At 39.5% G+C, this 18,830-nt stretch overlaps 3 protein-coding genes across 12 annotated transcripts in view; 2 read left to right on the top strand and 1 right to left on the bottom strand.

Annotated features, from left to right (window-relative positions):
- Positions 1 to 4,026: 4,026 nt before the first annotated feature.
- Positions 4,027 to 7,438, bottom strand: Gmppb (GDP-mannose pyrophosphorylase B). Its single transcript, XM_017069338.4, has 4 exons — positions 7,182 to 7,438; positions 6,846 to 7,127; positions 6,086 to 6,620; positions 4,027 to 4,698 (listed from the first exon to the last, which is right to left on the bottom strand). Exons 2-4 carry the CDS (start codon positions 7,017 to 7,019, stop codon positions 4,298 to 4,300), a joined length of 1,110 nt encoding a protein of 369 aa, XP_016924827.4. The 5' UTR covers positions 7,020 to 7,127; positions 7,182 to 7,438; the 3' UTR covers positions 4,027 to 4,297.
- A 2,690-nt stretch (positions 7,439 to 10,128) lies between these two features.
- Positions 10,129 to 18,830, top strand: part of ctrip (E3 ubiquitin-protein ligase ctrip) — a 33,094-nt gene continuing 24,392 nt past the window's right edge. For 8 of the 9 annotated variants that reach the window (XM_065866047.2, XM_065866050.2, XM_065866049.2 and 5 more), the window contains exon 1: positions 10,129 to 10,265. The gene's annotated coding sequence lies outside the window, so the exon portion shown is untranslated. Of the gene's footprint in view, positions 10,266 to 17,034; positions 17,051 to 18,830 lie in introns of those variants that run through there. The other variant, XM_036819090.3, reaches the window with a different exon arrangement.
- Hus1-like (Hus1-like checkpoint clamp component) lies at positions 10,136 to 13,888 on the top strand. 2 transcript variants are annotated; one of them, XM_065866054.2, is made up of 2 exons: positions 10,136 to 10,265; positions 12,996 to 13,886. In XM_065866054.2, exon 2 carries the CDS (start codon positions 13,011 to 13,013, stop codon positions 13,845 to 13,847), a length of 837 nt encoding a protein of 278 aa, XP_065722126.1. In that variant the 5' UTR covers positions 10,136 to 10,265; positions 12,996 to 13,010; the 3' UTR covers positions 13,848 to 13,886. The 2 variants fall into 2 exon arrangements, with proteins under 2 accessions (XP_065722126.1, XP_016924849.3); XM_017069360.4 differs by lacking the exon at positions 10,136 to 10,265 and adding an exon at positions 10,379 to 10,507 and having other exon boundaries at positions 12,996 to 13,888.

Genomic DNA, 18,830 nt, shown 5'->3' with positions numbered 1-18,830 from the left:
TTAGAAACTATATTTCTTAATATTTCAGATTTATGTATATTCCGTAGCCATGCATGCAGCGCAAGTTTGTTCCGCGTTCATATCTGCGATTTTTTGATGTTTGTGGGCGGCTTGTGGGCGTGGCACCCTGCTGAATCAAACTTGCGCTGCGCCAGAAGCTCAGGAATCTGCATGCCAAATCCCAATAGCCTAGCTCTTGTAGTTTCAGAGATATCAGCGTTCATACGGACAGACGGACATGGCTAGACCGACTCGGCTAGTGATCCTGATCAAGAATATATATTCTTTATATATTCTTTATATTCCTTCTGTAATTTCTCAATTGCCTTTAAGCCTGAGAATAAATAAATAAATAAAATATTAAATTAAAATCCAGTTTTATGTATTCCTTGAGATAATTGATTCTTGAAAGCATCTGGTGCGTTAAAATAGAGTGCGTCCAGAATGTGTCTAGTTTGTTGGATATGGGTGCATTCCTGGGTACATGTTCCAGATGCATTATAAAAGAGTGCGTCCAGAATGTGTATAGTTTGTTGCATTTGGGTGCATTCCTGGGTACAGCTCACAGGTGCATTATAAAAGAGTGCGTCCAGAATCTGTCTAGTTTGTTGGATCTGGGTGCATTCCTGGGTACATGTTCCAGATGCATTATAAAAGAGTGCGTCCAGAATGTGTATAGTTTGTTGCATTTGGGTGCATTCCTGGGTACAGCTCACATGTACAATAAAAAAGAGTGCGTCCAGAATGTGCTTAGTTTGTTGCAACTAGGTGCATTCAAAAAATAAGCATCTAGATGCATGCAACGGGTGCATTCTGTTTTGTACCGCAACCGTGGAATAGGAACGGACCGACTCATCACCTTCGGCACAGGTTTTTGGTGCTATTTCATAGTGAAAGAACGGGTGCTGGAATGCAGTCATTTACGACTAGGTGGCACTTTGCCATTGGAATATTGTTCTTCGGTTTGGAGTCCACAATATCAAGTGCATATTGACCGTATTAAGTCGGTACAAAAAATTTCTTCTCTTAAAGTAAAATTTGTTTATAGTTACTAAACTATCAGCATTGGCCAATTTTACCAACCAAATTAATTTGTATGTACTTACACGTATTTAAAAAAGCCTACTATACTTTTAAATAAAAGTAAAGTCAGAAAGAGCCGCGACGAGGATTCGAAGTTGAAACTTTCCTTACAAAAAGTAATAGTCCCGTGGCCTCTAATAGCTGGACCACCCTGAAAACATGCTTCTTCTTATTGGGTTCAATTACGACTCGAAACATTTTTAAGAACGTTCGATCTTAAATCATTCGTTCTACATATTTCTGCGTGTAAGGTGCAGCTGGTGGTAGCAGCTCCTTCGCCTTTTTGCTGACGTGCAGAACCGCGTTGGGTAGAGGGCTCGCCATGTGTGGGATCCTCCAATCTGGGTCGCCTGGGTTCTGTTTCTGGAGCATCATCAGCGCCCGATCTCCTTGGCTGTTTTTTGGTGGGTGGCTCTGGGCGCTCTTCAGGTCTGAGTCCGTTTGAGATTTTGTTGTGACGGTACCGTTATATCTGATAATGGTTTTAGATCTTAGATTTAACCAGATCTATAAGGGTTTACATGTGATCTTTTAGGTTTTTTGTGTGACAGGTCACAAATAAATATTTTAATAAACTATCTCACCCCTAGTCCTAGTTACCTCAGGCGTACCTCAAAGGAGTTACCTTGGGCTGCTCCATTTTAAATTATTTTTAAGCTCTTTCTTTAGTTCTAACAAAGATAATGTTAAGTTCTGCCTGCAATATAAAGCGCCTGTACAGAGTTGAGGGTTACAATAATAACAAATGTATTATTATTTAAAGTAATGACCTTACGTGTACACCACGAGCTGTGGGTACATATATACCGGACTGAGTATCTGCCTTACTAGGATACAAGCCTAATAAAGCCTTCTCTAAAATACTTATAATGCCCATCATCAGTTTACCGTAGAAATAGGGAAATGGAGAGTTCCGTGCTACTGGGACGACTGCCCTTTCACAAGCCTTATATAATTATTAGAAAATATATCCCACTGTACGTCATATGTCACTGTAGCCTTTTAGTTAACTTTGTATGATTATAATAGACTATACGATCTTTAGATCTGCTAACGACTCACTGCCGATTTTACGAGAAATGTTATATAATAATATCGGTATACTGTATTTGTCTATTTGTGAAATAGAGTAAAAAGTACAGCTTTGAAATTAAAGCAAAGCTCGAGTTACCAATAAAAAACAAATTTATAAGTAAGTTCTTCATAAGCATATCAGCATGGCACCCAGGGCGGAAACGCGGAAGTCGCAAGCGCCTCGTCCTTAATGACCTCGCGTTGCAAAAGCGTTTTAAACGAAGCAGGGTAGAATCAAGGTGAGGCCTTCTTCAAGAGGCTGGTGCCATTCCTGTGAAAAGTCTATGCGGCCATCAAGCTCGAGTGGTGGATTGGGACGTAATCTCGGATAAGCCTGCGGAGCCGAACAGGATTCTCCTAATGCCTGCCTTAGCGTGTAAAGAGGAGACGCTAAAGGCCGATTCGTGAAGACGGGGTATCCATGAAATCGGACGAATCGGCCCAAAGATTTCCAGGGTCTGGCCTTGGGTCTTGAGGTTGACAGTCTAAATCGGACTAAGGCAGACATCCCCGTTGTGGAAAGGCTAATGCAGAATGTCACGAAAAATCCCACCAGAAGCCAGTACTGACGCGCTAACGGATTTGGATATTATACCTCATAAAACAGCTACTGCGCAAAGAGAAATACTATCACCACTCCTGTGGAAGTGACTTACATGTAATTGCCAACTCAGACTATGTTGCTTTGCCTTTAAAGGCTTATACCCACAAACCCTCTGTGAGCGAGTGACCAACAGCCTTAGATTCTCATTAGATTATCCAATAACGAAAAGGATTAGCCTCTTCACTAGGAACTTGTAAAAACCAAAACTAAATCCACCCTCCTCATGTTGAGACTATCTCAGGCTAACCGACAGGGTAAGTATCTTGGTCTTGTTCATGATAGGAAGCTAGACTAAAAACTCAACGTAGCAGAACTGATGCGGAAACCAACAACTGCACTATACACTCGCCGAAGGGCTATTGGGTTTATGTGGGGCATGCCACTAGTGATAGTTGGATGACCCTTTTCCTCCAGGTACCCCCTATTTACACACATCTATACTGATGTATCAGGTGGGCGAAGGAGTCTGTGAAACTGATAAGAAACCAACTCCTAACGAAATCAGAGCTGGAACCAGCGCGGGCTCTACTTAAAGCTACACCTATCATTTTTCATCTGCTGTTCAAATCACTAGTGATATGAAACAAACCCCCAACGCTCAAGTGGCAACACAACGAGACTGATGTGCGTGGTTCACCGCCGCTACCACCGCGTAAGAACACCTTCGTATGCCTTCCGAGATCTCAGCGCTCACCCGGACAGACAGATATGATTTGATCATGAAAGTATACACTTTATAGGATCAACCTGTGACATACTTTCCGATGAACTCAATTTACCCTTTTACTCTACGAGTAACTTGTATAAAGGAAAAATTTCAACTTAAAAGTAAAAGTTCTTAATTATTTCTGCATATACAAGTTTCTCCTATTCGTATACTATTTATACGAATAGGAGAAACTTGTATATGCAATTAAAAAAAAAATCTTATAAGTTTACGTTGGAATTTTTTTTTGAGTAAGTTACTATTAACTTACTCAAAAAAAAATTCCAACGTAAACTTATAAGATTTTTTTTTTAATTTATCTTTTACCTTTACTAATATTCAGTTTCCAATTCTGTATATTCTGTCGAGTACACCAATTAAGCTCTGGAGTTATCCAATTTTCATTCCAAATAAAATATTAATCCCCACAGCTAACCCTCGCCTCTCTCGCGCACATAACATAACAATAAAAGGGATTTAAAATTTTTTAATTTTTTCGTAAATACGTATGTATATTTGACTAACCAATAGAATTTTAAAAATTAAAAATATACTTCGCTTATGAAAGTACAAAATGGGTCAGCTAATGCGTTATATTCAGACTATAAGTCAGCTTTTCCACCTTAATTAGAGAAGAATATTGAGCTTTAGTTTATAAATAGATAGCAAAGCTAACTGTTGGAAATGTTTTTCATTTTTTCTCTTCAACGAGCGAATTTTGCAAATCGTAGGTAAGACCATTGAAGCAGAAGGCACCTTTATAGAACACCGGAACGGCGGAACTAAAGAAAACTATATTGTATTTACACTAACCGATGTGAACCATCGGCTTACATGATGATCTGTGGTTCTGGAACACTAGCGGCAATACTTTTGTGGGGCAGTACTTGACCTCCATTAACGTAAAGCTCATCTTTGACGATTACATCCTCGCCCAGCACAGTGATGCCCTCGATGCGAACCCATCGTCCCACAGTTGATCGCCAACCGACAATGCAGGAATCCAGCCAAGAATGCGAGCGAACGATGGCGCCCTTTAGAATGGTCGAGCGCTTGATGCACACACCATCCTCGATAATCACGTCCGGTCCAATGGTTACATTAGGCCCGATGCGACAACCCTCGCCAATCTTAGCCGTAGGATCCACCAACACGTTTCCTACCACTCCAGGTCCTGTGTATAGCTTGGGAGATTGCTTCTGTCTAAGCGAGCTGAGATAAAGGCACATGCCTGAAAAAGAACAGAAAGGTGAAATCACTTTAAACATATTAACCATAAGCAAAATCTTTATTATCAGATACCCGTAATTCTTTAGACCAATTGCAAATTAAAAATTCCAAATAACTTAGTTGCTCACAACTTTTAGAGTAATTATATGATGATTGATACAATTCTCGGCTTTTAGATAAGTGTTGACAAAGAAGTTTAATTTAGATTTAATATTTCCTTAAGCCAAACAGATTTTAGCGTTATGTGGGTTTTTGGCCAATCGATCGGTATTGACAAAACAAATGCATATGAGTTTAAATTTTCATTCCAGCATCAAAAGTGAGCGCCACAGACTTTTGCGATCTGTGGGCGTTAGAGGTGCTTGCCACTCGGAGTCCATGGAATCTGCATACCTAATCCCAACTATCTAGCTTTTAAAGTTACCAAGTTCTGCGCGTTGATAAGGACGGACATGGCTAGATCGCCTTGGCTAATGATCAAGTTTTAAATTTCTTAAACATCCTTCTACGACTAACTTCTAATTATAAAATGTTATTTAAAAAACACCCAAGATATCATTTTTAAAATTTTTTTTCCGATTCCTATGGGCTATATAAGATATAGTTGTCCGATCCGTCTGGTTCCGACTTATATACTACCTGCAAAAGAAAGAAGACTTTGGGGAAGTTTCAGCCCGATAGCTTTAAAACTGATAGACTAGTTTGCGTAGAAACGGACGGACAGACGGACATGGCTAGATCGACTTGTCTAGTAATGCTGATAAAGAATATATATACTTCATGGGGTCGGAAACGTCTCCTTCACTGTGTTGCAAATTTCTGACTGAAATCATAATACCCTCTGCAAGGGTATAAAAACGATTTGTAAGAATGTGATGACAAATTAATAAATATTAGTTTTACTTTAAAATGATGCCAAAAAACGCAAGGAATGCAATGCAAGTTGCGTTTAAGATTTTTTTCTGTCGCTGGAGAAGAATGTTAGTTAAAATATGCCAGAGCTGATAGTGATATTAGGCCTCTATCTGTATTAAGAAGACTTTGAGTCTTTATTAGTAACCATTTTTAGTTACCTTTGTGCATTAAAATAATACACATATTGTTATTAACATATATTCTGTTCCTACTCGGTGGGAATAACTCTTCTAGCATTCTATTTTAATTGAACTTCAATTTCTATCAGCCTAATGAGCTTCACTTCAGTTTAACAGAAATCGCTCTATCAAACATTTAGCCTTATTTCCAAGAAACTCAAAATAGATAAGGCAAAAGCTAGTGTACACAAAAAGGCAAAACACAATTAACTACGACATCGACGTTCGGTTTCAGAGAGATAAGAGCAAATAGGCAATCGAGGTTAGGGGAAAAAGTGATTCAGTCAGGCGTACCAGTTAGAAAGTCTTTGGGCTGACCGATGTCCATCCAGAATCCAGTAAGATCCATGGCATACAACTCTTGTTGCAGCGCCATGGTCGGAAATACCTCTTTCTCAATTGACGTGGGCTTAACTTCAATTCGGTCAAGCACTGAGGGATTAAAGATGTAAATGCCGGCATTGATCTTGTTGCTTACGAACTCCTGCGGCTTCTCAATAAAGTTTTTGATGCAGCCGGACTCATCGTACAGCACAACTCCATATTTTGAGGGTTCTTCGACCTTTGTGACCACAATAGTGCCTTCTTTTCCATGATTACGATGAAACTGCACTAGTTGCTTAAAGGGGAAATCGCAGATGACGTCCGAATTGAGCACGAAAAAGGGCTCTGTACTGGCTGCTAGAATGTGTTTCGCTAGGGCTAAGGGCCCGGCTGTCCCCAGGGGTTCGGTCTCATGGGAGAAGATCAGTTCCACACCCAGTTTGTCAGCCTCCACTTTCAGTTCCTTTTCCATTTGCTCAGCTCGATAGCTGACGGCCAAAATTACCTGTAAGAAAACAATTAACAAATTAAGAGACAATTATATTGATTGTGCAAAGTCTCTTAACTCAGGAAACACAATCTCTCTCACATCAAAATTTCATAAGGTAAGCTATGTTACATATATCCCAACAAAATACGTTCTGGTTTTTCATTGCCAAATTATAGAAACATTTTAAAGTGATTTCAAACCATTTAAGGTTTCTGATCCCGAAACTTTGTATTCACTCACCTGGCGACATCCCGCATCCACAAGGGCCTCTAGTTGGTGCAGCAGAATAGGCTTGTTGGCAAACTCTACCAGTGGTTTGGGCGTACTGAGGGTCAGAGGTCGCAGCCGGGTGCCGTAACCCCCGACCAGAATCAAAGCCCTCGTCCCGTTTCCCACAGCCGGATTTCCACACATTACTGCTCCGTTCCGTTCTTTTATCGCCCGTAATCAAGCGACACGTCAGACCTTAGGTTTCTCGAGACTTTCTCCGTCCACAGAAATTCCGATTCGGTGGGCCAACAGCTGCAATCGTCAAAGGCAAGTGAGCAACTTCTATTTAGTTTATAGTTTACTCACCTTGTTGCGCTATCTTTTGTTGTGTTGTTGTTGTTTCTGGGTACGTCGTTTTGTGATAAGAAGTTCGGTGTTGCTGATTGGACGCTTGTTTATATCTCCAAAAATAAATAAGAGTTTTTTGGGTGCTTTGGGTGAGCGTTTTCAAAGTATATAACCTTTCATATAAACATTGAACCTATTACTTTACGTGTACCACTTTTATAGTAATTGTTCTTGAACAAAACCAGCCGCCCAGAAAAGTAAATAAAAACCGAGCTGGCAAAATAGTGATGACACTATCGATAGTGGTTTGTGTTACGCTCAAGGCACTTCACCCGTTTATAATAGACTGACTCCACTTTCCACTATTTCATACCCTCTGCACACAACCGCTTAAAGTTACAACAGCTAAAGAGAAGAAGAATAAATACAGTGCTTCCTTTAAAAAGCGAACCTTTACGTAGTCAAAATGTGTGATCAAATTTAAAATAAATTTTAGATAAATCTAATTATATAGGCCACATAATTGTCGGCAAAGATCAGTTTTCTGTATTCTAAGGTATGCTATGGAACCTGTAGGTGATGACACAAAAGTTTGTATGGGACTTTTACTCAGGAGGCTCCAATTATCAAGGGAAAGTAAAATTTGATTGTGGAAAATTAGGGCTGTGAACCTGGATTATTATATAGTTGCTTATGCTTACATTACAGTAAACCCAAATGGATACAAAGTACTTTTATTTATCTTACTGTTTAAAAGTTGAAGATTGTACAACCAAACAAGTACCAGTACAAAAATTGTCTTCAGTTTTTTTTTAAATATAACGTAGTTTATAATAAAATGGATTTTGTGTTAGTTAAAAGAAGTTTGAGGTGACGACACCGCAGACAATATCCATAGCCAGCGGTGTAATTTTACCTTTTTTACCGTCAGACTTGGCTTTTTTAAAGTGTGATTTTAGCAAAAATTTTAAAATAGCGGGCAGCGGGAATTCAAGATTTGTTAGCAAATTTAAGCATGTTTTTAAACCTGTTACTCGTTGATAAAAAGGGTATTCTATATCCGCAAAATCCCATTTGCACTTTCACAAAATCTTCCTCAAATGTGGGCTCTAGATAGGTTTTAGCGTTGTGGGCGTTAGATTTGGCGTGGCACTCTTGCGCTGCGCAGAAAGCCCAAGAATCTGCTTGCTTAATACCAACATTCAAACTTTTTGGCTGGTTCGACTTGGCTAGGGATCCTTTTCATAAATATACATATAAAATATACTTGACGAAGTCGAAAGCGCCTAATTCTAACTGTTACGTAATTTTCCCCGAATACAATACGAGTACCGGGTATAACTAGTCGACTGTTTATGGTATTTTATGGGGTTAAATCGTTTATCATCTATTATCTTTAGTGAAAGCCGGCCGCATGATTTTTGAATATTCGAAAAAGTTGCTAGCAGTCTTACTTTTTACCTGTCAAATTTTAGACCGTAAAGCCCAGATCGGCTAAGAATTTTACTAGTCAAAAAACCGAAGTTTTTAAAGTTCACCCACATTTCTTGTATTAAGGTCTTAAGCCTAGTACAGATCGGCTAAGAGTTTCACTAGTCGAAAAATCTTATTCTTTGGAGTATGACCGAAGTTTTCAAAGTTCACCCGCAATGCATGTGGCAGGGTCTTACTGTCATGCAGCTGGTCTTGTTCCCAAACAGAAAACAAATCAAATGTAGCAATTTAAAAAAGAAGAGTCTGCTGGTGCACAAAGAAATAAAAATAAAAATACATGAAACGAATGCTCCATCTCCGCTTTAGCTGCCAAGTATCTGGTGGAGGTGGAGTCCGGTGGTTCCTCAATGGAGAGCTCGTCGGAGATCGAGCCATGTCCCGTGTTCCTTCCCACTGGGATTATCTATTGGATCTCCTCCAGCACTTTAACTATTGTGCGGATTTGCCCCGCTGTGGTATTGCTTCCTGTCAGTCAAGTCCCACAATAACGGGCAACAGCTTGGATTAGGCGTCCCTTTTCATCTGCACTGACCTCCTTAGGCATTTTTTTCCATTTTTAATTTTTAAATTTCCCACGAACACCGCCAAAGATTAAATTTCTTATTCTTTGGGCCGCGGATAACGGCGTTCATCAAAATTCACTCTCGAAATCTGGTATTTTTTCTGGTATTTCCTTAGCTTATCTGAGTACTGCGCTGAAAAACAGACCCGACGAAAGACGTTAGCTGCGTATTTACCTCTCGCTCACTCCTATGGTTAGCTCGCGGATTTCGTCGATGTGAGTGCTAGGCTTTACAGTAAAGCAGCTGGACCTGTTCACAAACGAAAAATAAATTTATTAAAACAATTTTAAATTGACGAAATTTAACTAAAATAATTGGAATGTTCAACGAATGTTTTTCTTTTTGTAAATTCCCAACAGGCCAACACGGACCTTGAGGGAAAGGGAGCCGGATTGGCAACGGTGTTGTTCAGCCGTTACTGCAGAAAGTCGCTCAGCATCCTGGCAATGACTGATGAAGGTTCCTCCAGCTGTTCCTTGGGGGTTGATTTTTTTTTATATTTTCGTTTCAAATTTCTTATTCTTTGCGCGACGGCTAACTGCGTTCATCGGAGTTCACTTTGGACATCTGGTATTTTTTTTGCTACTTCCTTCTGGTATTTCCTTAGCTAATCTGAGTACCGCGCTGAATATCGCGGTTCTTGTAGATGCGAGTAGTAGGCTTTAAAAATAGTGATCATTCATTGAATGGTCTCGATAAACGATAAATGGGTTGCCTTGAAAATCGGATTCAATTAAACTCTTAATTTAATTCAAGCGTATGCACAAATAATTTCTTAGTTTTAAATAGAATCGCGATAGCATAAATCCCAAATGTATTCTATTCAAACGAACACCATTTAACATATTTTTAAATTGTCATTTAAATGGTATTTTTTGAAACTGAAATGGTATTTCTCTTTGGGCAAGTTGGTATTTTGTATCGTTGTCGGTGCGGTCACGCTGGCTGTTGTATTGTTGTTCCGTTTCGTCGCGTGTGAAAACTGCTGAGTGTAGTGTATAAAAACTGTGCAATTTGAGAGAAAACTACTGCAATTAGTTCGAAGGTAAGTGCGACTGCAGTGAACGCATTCGGAAATGAAGGGCATTGCATAAAGCGGGCCTGGGGGGCTGTGAGAAAGTGATTGGATTTGACCACAGAGTTTTTTTTTTGGGGCTCCGAGTTCAGACGAGATACACATACACGCACACACACGCTTACGTTTCGAATAGGCACCAGCGAGACGGAAAACAAAATGTCGACCATTTGCATTTTTCCGTATTAACTTTTCTGTGCTATATTTTAGAGGTTTGTGTTAATATAAGACTCGCAAAAGCGTGGTCAAATATTGCCTTAGCCCTAAGAAGTTTCCTGTTGTCGGCCAATTGGTTTCCAGTGAGTTTTTTGTGTGGCCAATCTGGCAGTATTGATTTTTACAATGGCTGCCGAGGAGTCACATCAGTTTTCCTGGAAATAAGCAAGGAAAAGCTTATATCCACAGAGTGCATAAGTTCAAACTCGAGGGTTATCATTTATTTCAGTTATGCAGAACCGGCTGCACATATTTTCGTAGAAACCATTTAACCGTTTTGCGTAGGGTATACAGTCTTATGAGTGTGTGTTTAATTCTTTTCAAATTGTTATTGTCTTTTATTATGATCAGGGGATGGGGCGAGGGAAGAGCGCATCTTGTCAAGTTTTACTTTCTCTTTTATTTATGCTACAAGCTTAAGCGGGTGGTGCTCCATCTGCATGCGAGTTTTTGTGTGCTTCTGTCGGTGCAAAGAGGTGGCAAAAGGTAATCACGTTTCCATTCTCAGCATTTAAATTTTTGGCCTTTTGTCAGCGTTTTAATGTGCTTTTCACCCCACCCCTGGCTTGCTTTTCTTTTAAATATAAATATGTTCACGTTGCAATGACATGAAGGTTTCGCCTAGTAACGCCATTAAACCCATGACGAACATCTTGTCATGAAAGCAAACTTCTTGATAGCTATGATATTTTTCGCCTCTTTGTGAAATAAGCTATGCTGACGTGACGTCACAGGTCAATTCGAGAAGAAAAAACAGCTGTTGCCGAATGGGCAGCACTGTCATGCCAGCTAGAGCTAGACTCTAAATTTAGTTTTGTTTTGTCCAAAAATTGTAACATTTATTTATTAATATGTTTATACATATAACTTTTTTCCCACAAGTTACAATACTTTTCCCCGGTTTACACTATAGAGTTTAGCGGGCTTCTGAGTTTTTTTTACATAGGTTTTGCATAGGGAACTAGGAACAAGTGGGCAAGAAAAGGAATCTTGGAGTGCCTCCAATACCATCCTTATACAATATTACTACAAAAACTCTTTAGCTCAATGCATTCCTTTTGTTCCTTGCCAATAGTTTATCATAAACTGTTACTTATTCTGCATTTTTTCCTACGATTGTTTACTTTTTGCTTGTCAGCAAGCACAGTAAGACCAGCTTTGCTGAACTCACAAAAATTCGGTCACACTGCTAGGAATAGGATTTTCCGACTAGTAAAAGTGTTTTACTATCTGAGTTCTAGGCTGCTTAGCTAGCATAAATATTAAACTTTAGCATGTTTTTTCGCCTATCGCGATATGGAAATGTGACAACTTTGAAAATGTCGTCTTATTTGGTATATCCACTAAACACGAACTTCCACGCACAAACCAGTACACACGCTTGCATTATCAGTTGCAATTGAGGGCCTGATAACGCGCAGTTAACCTTGAAGGTTGATTGCACTGCGAAAAGGGAAATATTTTGACCCCCTAGACAGGCATATAATTTGATTTCCGCCGCCGGAGCCCCCACTGCAACCCCGCCCCTGGAACCATCTCCCCTGCACTTGAGCATACAAATCCTGTCTGTCTTTTGATGACTCTGTGTGCAAGGAGAACAGGCAGTTTTTGTATCTGGCTACGTTCTTCATTTCGTCGAGCTTCGTTTCGTTTCGCCTGCTCTTTGCTCACCGTTTCGCCCCACCAACAAAATAAAAATAAATAAATAAAAAGAAGAGCCAAAACACAACTCAGAACTCGCTCTGCGCTTTGTTTGCCTGGCTCTTCGTCTCTTCCCTCCCTCTCTCTTTCTACCGTTCGGTGTATGTGCGATTAATGAGGGAGTGTGCTGTGTATGTGAGCTCGCTTGCATCCGTGTGAGTGTCGCCTTTGTACATTGAACTCAAATTCGAATTCGAGAAGACAAGAAGAGAGTAATAGCAAGTGGAGAACGGGTCGGGTCCCCCCCTTTACCCGGACCCACACACCTCATTAACCCCCCGAAAAGGGTTTGAAGGTTCGCCGTTGTTTCCATCCCACAACCCTTCAACCAGGTTGGTTTGGGTCCGATGACCAAAAACGACGTCGTGCTTATGTTTAAGTTGAACGAGTAGTATGTTTATAGATTATAAATAAAATAATATCAAGTACTATTAATATCTAAAAAAAAAGATTGAAGTTTTAATACCGAAAGTTAATTATATTTTAGCCATTTACAAGCAATTGTATTCAAAGGACGTCTTTTCCCCTTCGAACGAAAGCCGATCTTTTTTAAAGAGACTATGGTCTTAACCTTAATCAATAGTACTTCTGATGTCATAGTTTAAAATATGATTATGCATACACTTAGGGCTTTTTGTTTAATTTTTCGATTTGTCTAGGTAATTTTACAGGAGTTTATAGTAGATTTTGCTGCAATATTAGCTATTGGCAGCCGTGTTTGACTCTGTTTTTGTTTTGTTCTCTTTTTCCGTTTTATTCCGTGTTGCTCCGGCTCTAACCCAGTTCTTTGCTGGGAAGATGAAGTTCCGCGCTCTGATGCAGGATCCGTTGTACATGCGGGAGTTCCAGGCCATTGTGGCCACTTTGGCCAAACTGGCAAAGGATTGCGTGATGATCCTGGGCTCTCGACAGATGCACTTCATCGTGAACGAGGACCAGAGCTCCGCTGCGTCGCCCTTGGTTTGGGCCAGCATTGCAGCCGAGGAATACTTTCCGGAGTATCGTATGGAGGCTGCCCGCCCGGATCAGGAATACATAGTTCTGGGCATGTCTTCGGCTAACCTCGGAAGAGCATTTTCCGTGCTCCGAGGAGGGGGCGTTAATAGCTGCAAGCTGAAGCTGCAAAGGATTCAGTTTCCCTGCATTTCGGTTATAGCCTCGGTGCTCCTGTCTTCTTCTACAGAAGCGCGCGAAGTGGTACACGATGTTCCTGTGACCATAATCCCAGCCAGCGATTGGTCCGCCTATGTCGTACCCAGGGTTCCAAACTCTCAACTGGCTTTGAGTTTGCCAAGTTTACGATTGCTGCGAAGTCTCATCGATAAACTAAAAAATGTATCGCCTAGCCTTGAGTTCCAGGCCAGCTTTGATGGGGAGCTAAATGTTATAGCCACTTCTGAAATGTCCACTGTGACCAGTCGATTCCAAAAGTTATTGATACGAAATCTGGTAGGATCCCAGCAGGAGACCTCCTGCTCCGTGGATTCCAGAAAAGCCTCTGCCTTCTTTGGTGCACTGCAACTCCCCAACGACGAGCTAACCATTGGGATTGACCGGGAGCATTCCATCCATCTGCAAATAGATGTCCGACAGGATGTCGTCCTACATTCCATTCTGCCCGCCGTCTGTATGTAGTTAAAGAGCGGATTTATGGTTCTAGCAGTTCGCCCTGAAATAAATATTAAGAGAGAAAAAAAGTTGTTCATACTTTGTTTTTATCGAGAGGATAGGTTTTAAATGCTAAATGGGGATTTTTAAATACTTTTCCCTCGTTCTATCTCCTTGGTATGTTGTGATAAGGTTTCGTTATCTGCTTGACCAAAAATTGGGATTGTGTTAGCATGTTAAGATAAATCCAGCAGGATTAAACAGTTCTGCCAATGTCTGCGGGTGATATTTTCTTATCTTTAAATATGGAGGCTACCAATTGTCGTGAAGGGAGGTGAAAAGATACCCTGTTCTCAGGGTCCTACTTAATCATGATCAAAAATAGTCAGAATCAGGAATGCCAATTAAGGTAGGATTTATACTGATACAAATTTCTTTCACATTTAGCGGTAACCTATTTCAGTAGCACCCTGTACAACTTTCACAACTGTGGTTACATTTAAAAAAAGTAGCTTACGAAATCTTCTAAATTAAAATGTTTACAAATGTATCCTAGGAATGTCTTACAATTGTTCTAACTACTGAAACGTTAGCTCTAAACAAGAATTTGTCTTTGACTTTGTACTCTTTGAGCAAGATTAAGTAGTAATCCAGCGTGAATCATAAATATTAAAGATTATTATTACGCTAGGAAATCAAATCTTAAAAACATTGATAGCTAACTAAATTTGTCTATTTTTGGGAGTTTAAAAGATATTCAAAATTGGTAAATGCTCAAATGTGGTATGGAGCATGAGACATGAATGTTTGCTTCAAAGATATCTGGTGTTATCGGTTAACGAAAGTTGGGGCGGGTGTTCTTTCTGTCCCAAATTCGTCAGCAACCGTGGCCTCATTTCGCATACTCTCCGAGTCTCTGTCTCTCTCACTCAATCGGCTGCATTGCCACTGCACTTGCATAAGCGTGTGAGTGAGACCGAGAAAGCGAGTTGCATCCATGCATATTTATTATTTGCTGTTACTGGTTTCTTTTTATTTTGAAAACTTGCACATGCACACGACTGCAATTGACTTGCATTTACTTGCTTGGTGATTCGATTCCATCTGGTATTACAAATTTATACACATTTATGAGCACTAGTGGGCATAACTATTTTTACAAAACATATAGTTACATGTTTTCATAATTTGAACCTACTTCATGTACATTTTGACATTAATGAAAAGGTCATTTAATTTCCGCTTAAATAATACAACCATTTAGCACTTATTGGAAATGTCGAATTTTTAGAAAAGTTAATTTTTGGAACTTTTTTCGTCGGCTTGAAAACGAAAACGGTTTGATGCTAAAAGTTTATCAAAATAAAAATAAAAGTAACTGCAAAAAGAATTTTTCAATGAAACAATTTCAGAAAAATTTAGTATGAAGAAATGTTTCTAAACATTCTTAAAAAATCATAAAAGGTATTAGAAAGAAATTTTTTGAAAATTGTGACGTTCACGGAAAAATGTAGTATAAAATAATATTTCTAAAAAATGTTAGAACAGACATTTTTGAAAACTGATTTTTGTTGTTTCTATTTGAATCTGACTTAATTTAAACAATTAGCAGACTACGCCTTTTGAAGATTTTTTGGGACCGCACAAGTCTATTTCAAAACAGCTGACGAACGAAGACGCAAAAATAGCGAGCTTAAGTTGTACTTCAGCTACAGATACTTCATGAGGAAAGTGCTCTTAAAGTTTTTTGGATATCCCACAATAAAATAGCATTACGATCCCTGATTACCCCAGTTTATACCCGAGTTTTTATTGAAATAAAAAAATATATCAAAGAATATTTTTATAATATCAAAATATGACCTATTTGCGATTTTAATAAAACATTACAAATATTTAGACATTTGGAAAATGAAAGTACATTTTTTGCTAGCGGAACAATTGTATTGTTTGTAGTGTGGCTGGTTTTACGGTCCTACTGTAAATAAACAGTGTTTGTTGACAATCAAAAAGTAATCAATGTAACAATTTAATTAAAATGTTTTAGCCATTTTAAGATTACATTTTATTAAAATACACATTTTACATTGCTCTATGCTTTTGGGACGTTTTAAGTTGCTCTGAAGGGCGGATTTGTTTAAATTATTCTACGTTCTGATATTTTCCGTCGATCTTGCGTGTATTGGCCTCTCGCTCTCTCTCACAGCTGGCGGACAGATTTAGTCGATGTGACGACTATGCTTAAAATTAATTGGGTATTAAAGTCTGATTATGTAAACTGTTATTTTAACCAGATATTAAAATCAATTATTACATTTCCGCAGCAGTATACTTGTCGATTCAGGAAATAAAAGAACAGTACATGGCAAATGAATACACAGGGAAAACCCGTCTTGAATTTGTTTCTGTTCGTTTTTTGGTTTCCGCTCTTTGCTTCGGTTTTCGTATACACACACACGCGTGTTTGAGGAGGTCAGCTGAGTGCATTTCGTACTGCGAGCGACCCTATTGGAATTGTAATTGTAACTCACGCATTTTCTCCCCGCTACACGCGCACGATCAGCTGATCAAAGGGGGAGAAGAAAACGACAACACAGGTAGAACACAAGGAAACAGGGAGAGCACTGAATGAGTGGAAGAGGGCAACCCCTAAAAGGAAAAGCAGTCGGCTCTCTTGCCTCCTCATTTAATATGGTCACTCGGCCATTTTGAGTGGAAGCAAATCAGGAATTTCAACTTATTTATATATTTTGTGTTTTAAATCAATTAGGTTAGCACAATGACACACATGCAAGGTGTAAGGCTAAAACAAAAGACCGTGGGAGAGAGAGAGAGCGGTTTGTTGACCTCATTCTCCAGGGTTGAGTGACCTGTTTTCGGGCGGATTGAGTGCTTTTTCTTCCCTCAATGTCCAGTTGACTTGGTTTCAATTGAGTTGTGTACATAAACGCTCTGAGGCTTGTGTTTCATTAGATCGTTTTCTAGGCAACAAACACACACTCCGCCTTGAGTGGCAGTGCCACTCTTGCCCTCCCACTCAAGCAACGCTCTCTCTCTCACTCGCGCTCTCCGTCGCCATTTTCCGCCGAGCGCTGCTGATTCTGCCGTTTCTGCCTCTGTTTCATTCGTTTGTTGGATTTGAGTGCGTGCACAGCTGTAAAGTAGAATGCAAACGGCTGTATTTTCTATACACTCGACGCCACTGGTACATAGTGTGTAGAACCGAAAAGGTGCCGTGTTTATATAATTCCGAATATTATCACGCTGCGTTGGACTGAATCGAACTAATCGGATTTTCTTCTGGACCAGGGCATGCAAATCGCTCAAATTGTGTATGCATTAAGTTTTGCTCATCGCTTTGATTTCGTTATATTGTTGTACATACTGAGACTTATTTGTTCTCCTCCTCTTCCTTCTTCTGAAAGCCTTTGTGTGTGTGAGTGTGTACGTCGTCATGCGCTTGCCCTCGTGCGCTCTCTTTCGCGCACATGCAGCTCTGTGTGCTCCCTTTTGCGTTTTTTCCTTGTCATTTTCCTCAATCGACATTTCATTTTCAGTCGAATATTGCACATTAACCACGAAACTAAGTCGAATTACATTAACAATATATGGCTGTTAAGTTGCTTTTTTCATTTCCGTTTTGCAATGGAAAGTGCAGCAAAGTGGTGTGTATAACTGTATATAGCAGCCGTTGCACATGTGTCTGTATGCGTATATGCAGTGTGTACATAACGCGTTGTGTAAAAGCCTCAAATTATGTGGTGTAATTCGCTGGGGCTGAAGTTTCCCCTCTGCCCACACGGTTTTCTAATGCTTTTGGCTGACCTTGTCTCTAAAAAGTCAAGAATTTCCCATTGGATAAAAAACCTTCTGAGTTTAATTGTTGCATGCCCAGTGCTACCCAACACCCACCCACTTGATAGGGTTGCCAGGTGGCGTTGCTATTGCGTTCTTACGTCCGCCTTTTCAACTACGTAATTCCCGCACGATTCGGGGTGACAGAAAAAAGTTTACAGTGTAAAGCAGAAGAAAAACACTGTGAACAATTTGTTCTCAAATTTTGTAACCCAAACAGTTATTTAGGAACAAAATATCCTCTTTCTTGAGTGAAAATTAATTATGTAAAAAACGTATTATTTTTATATTATACACGTTTTTAAAAACGGACAATTTGGTCAGACCTTTGAGTATAGAATATACAAATATTTCATTCACACAAATGTTAAAACTGTAGTACACTAGTACAACGAACGAAGTCTCTAACTTTCATACACATTGCTTAAGAAACGTAAAATGGGGTTTATATTCTGAATCTTAAATCTCAAAAACCAAAAGAATACTGCCCGTTTGTCGAAGTGGACACGTGAATCGCAGGCCGTCTCGCTCGCACACTCAGCTGTGCGTAGGCAGGTTTCGTAACCGTCGGAAAGAGAAATATAAAAAGTCGACCTGATGCGGGAGCGGAAAATGGGAAATACAGAAAACTTGCTAGGGCAGCACTATTGAGACCAGCTCTAATATGCGCTCGAATGCTTCTTTACAACGATATTCAAATAAGTTACAAACAATGCCAACAAAATAGCACGCACAATGCATAACAAACAGGGGAGGAATGAGGAATGGGGGAGGTAGGGCACAGATCACACAGCCACACGAACCCACAAATTGTTATCAATTATGCTCCGGCCAGGGTTGTCATATTCTCTTGCAGCATATGGTTCCAAGGGGGTTGCAGTCAGCTGGGGAAACCAACCCAGACGGGAGGCAAACTTATAGTTTGTTCATCACCGTTGATGAAGGAATTCTTTGATAACTCAATAGCTTACATGTTCAAGCTTACTTAAAATTTTTAGAAAAAAAATTATTTGTTTTTAATTTAAAGAATCTGTAATTTTTTAATTTTTTATTTCAATATTGCGTATTATAATTATTTGTATCTATAAACATCGAATCGAACCATTGTTTAAAGTAAAATTTTTTGATGCATATTTAAATTCTATTTCTATCCGA

The sequence above is a fragment of the Drosophila suzukii genome, chromosome 3 (assembly GCF_043229965.1).
Source record: "Drosophila suzukii chromosome 3, CBGP_Dsuzu_IsoJpt1.0, whole genome shotgun sequence".
NCBI classification, from domain to species: domain Eukaryota; kingdom Metazoa; phylum Arthropoda; class Insecta; order Diptera; family Drosophilidae; genus Drosophila; species Drosophila suzukii.
The sequence above is the reverse complement of the archived record's forward strand: the minus strand, read 5'-3'. Positions and strand labels throughout refer to the sequence as shown.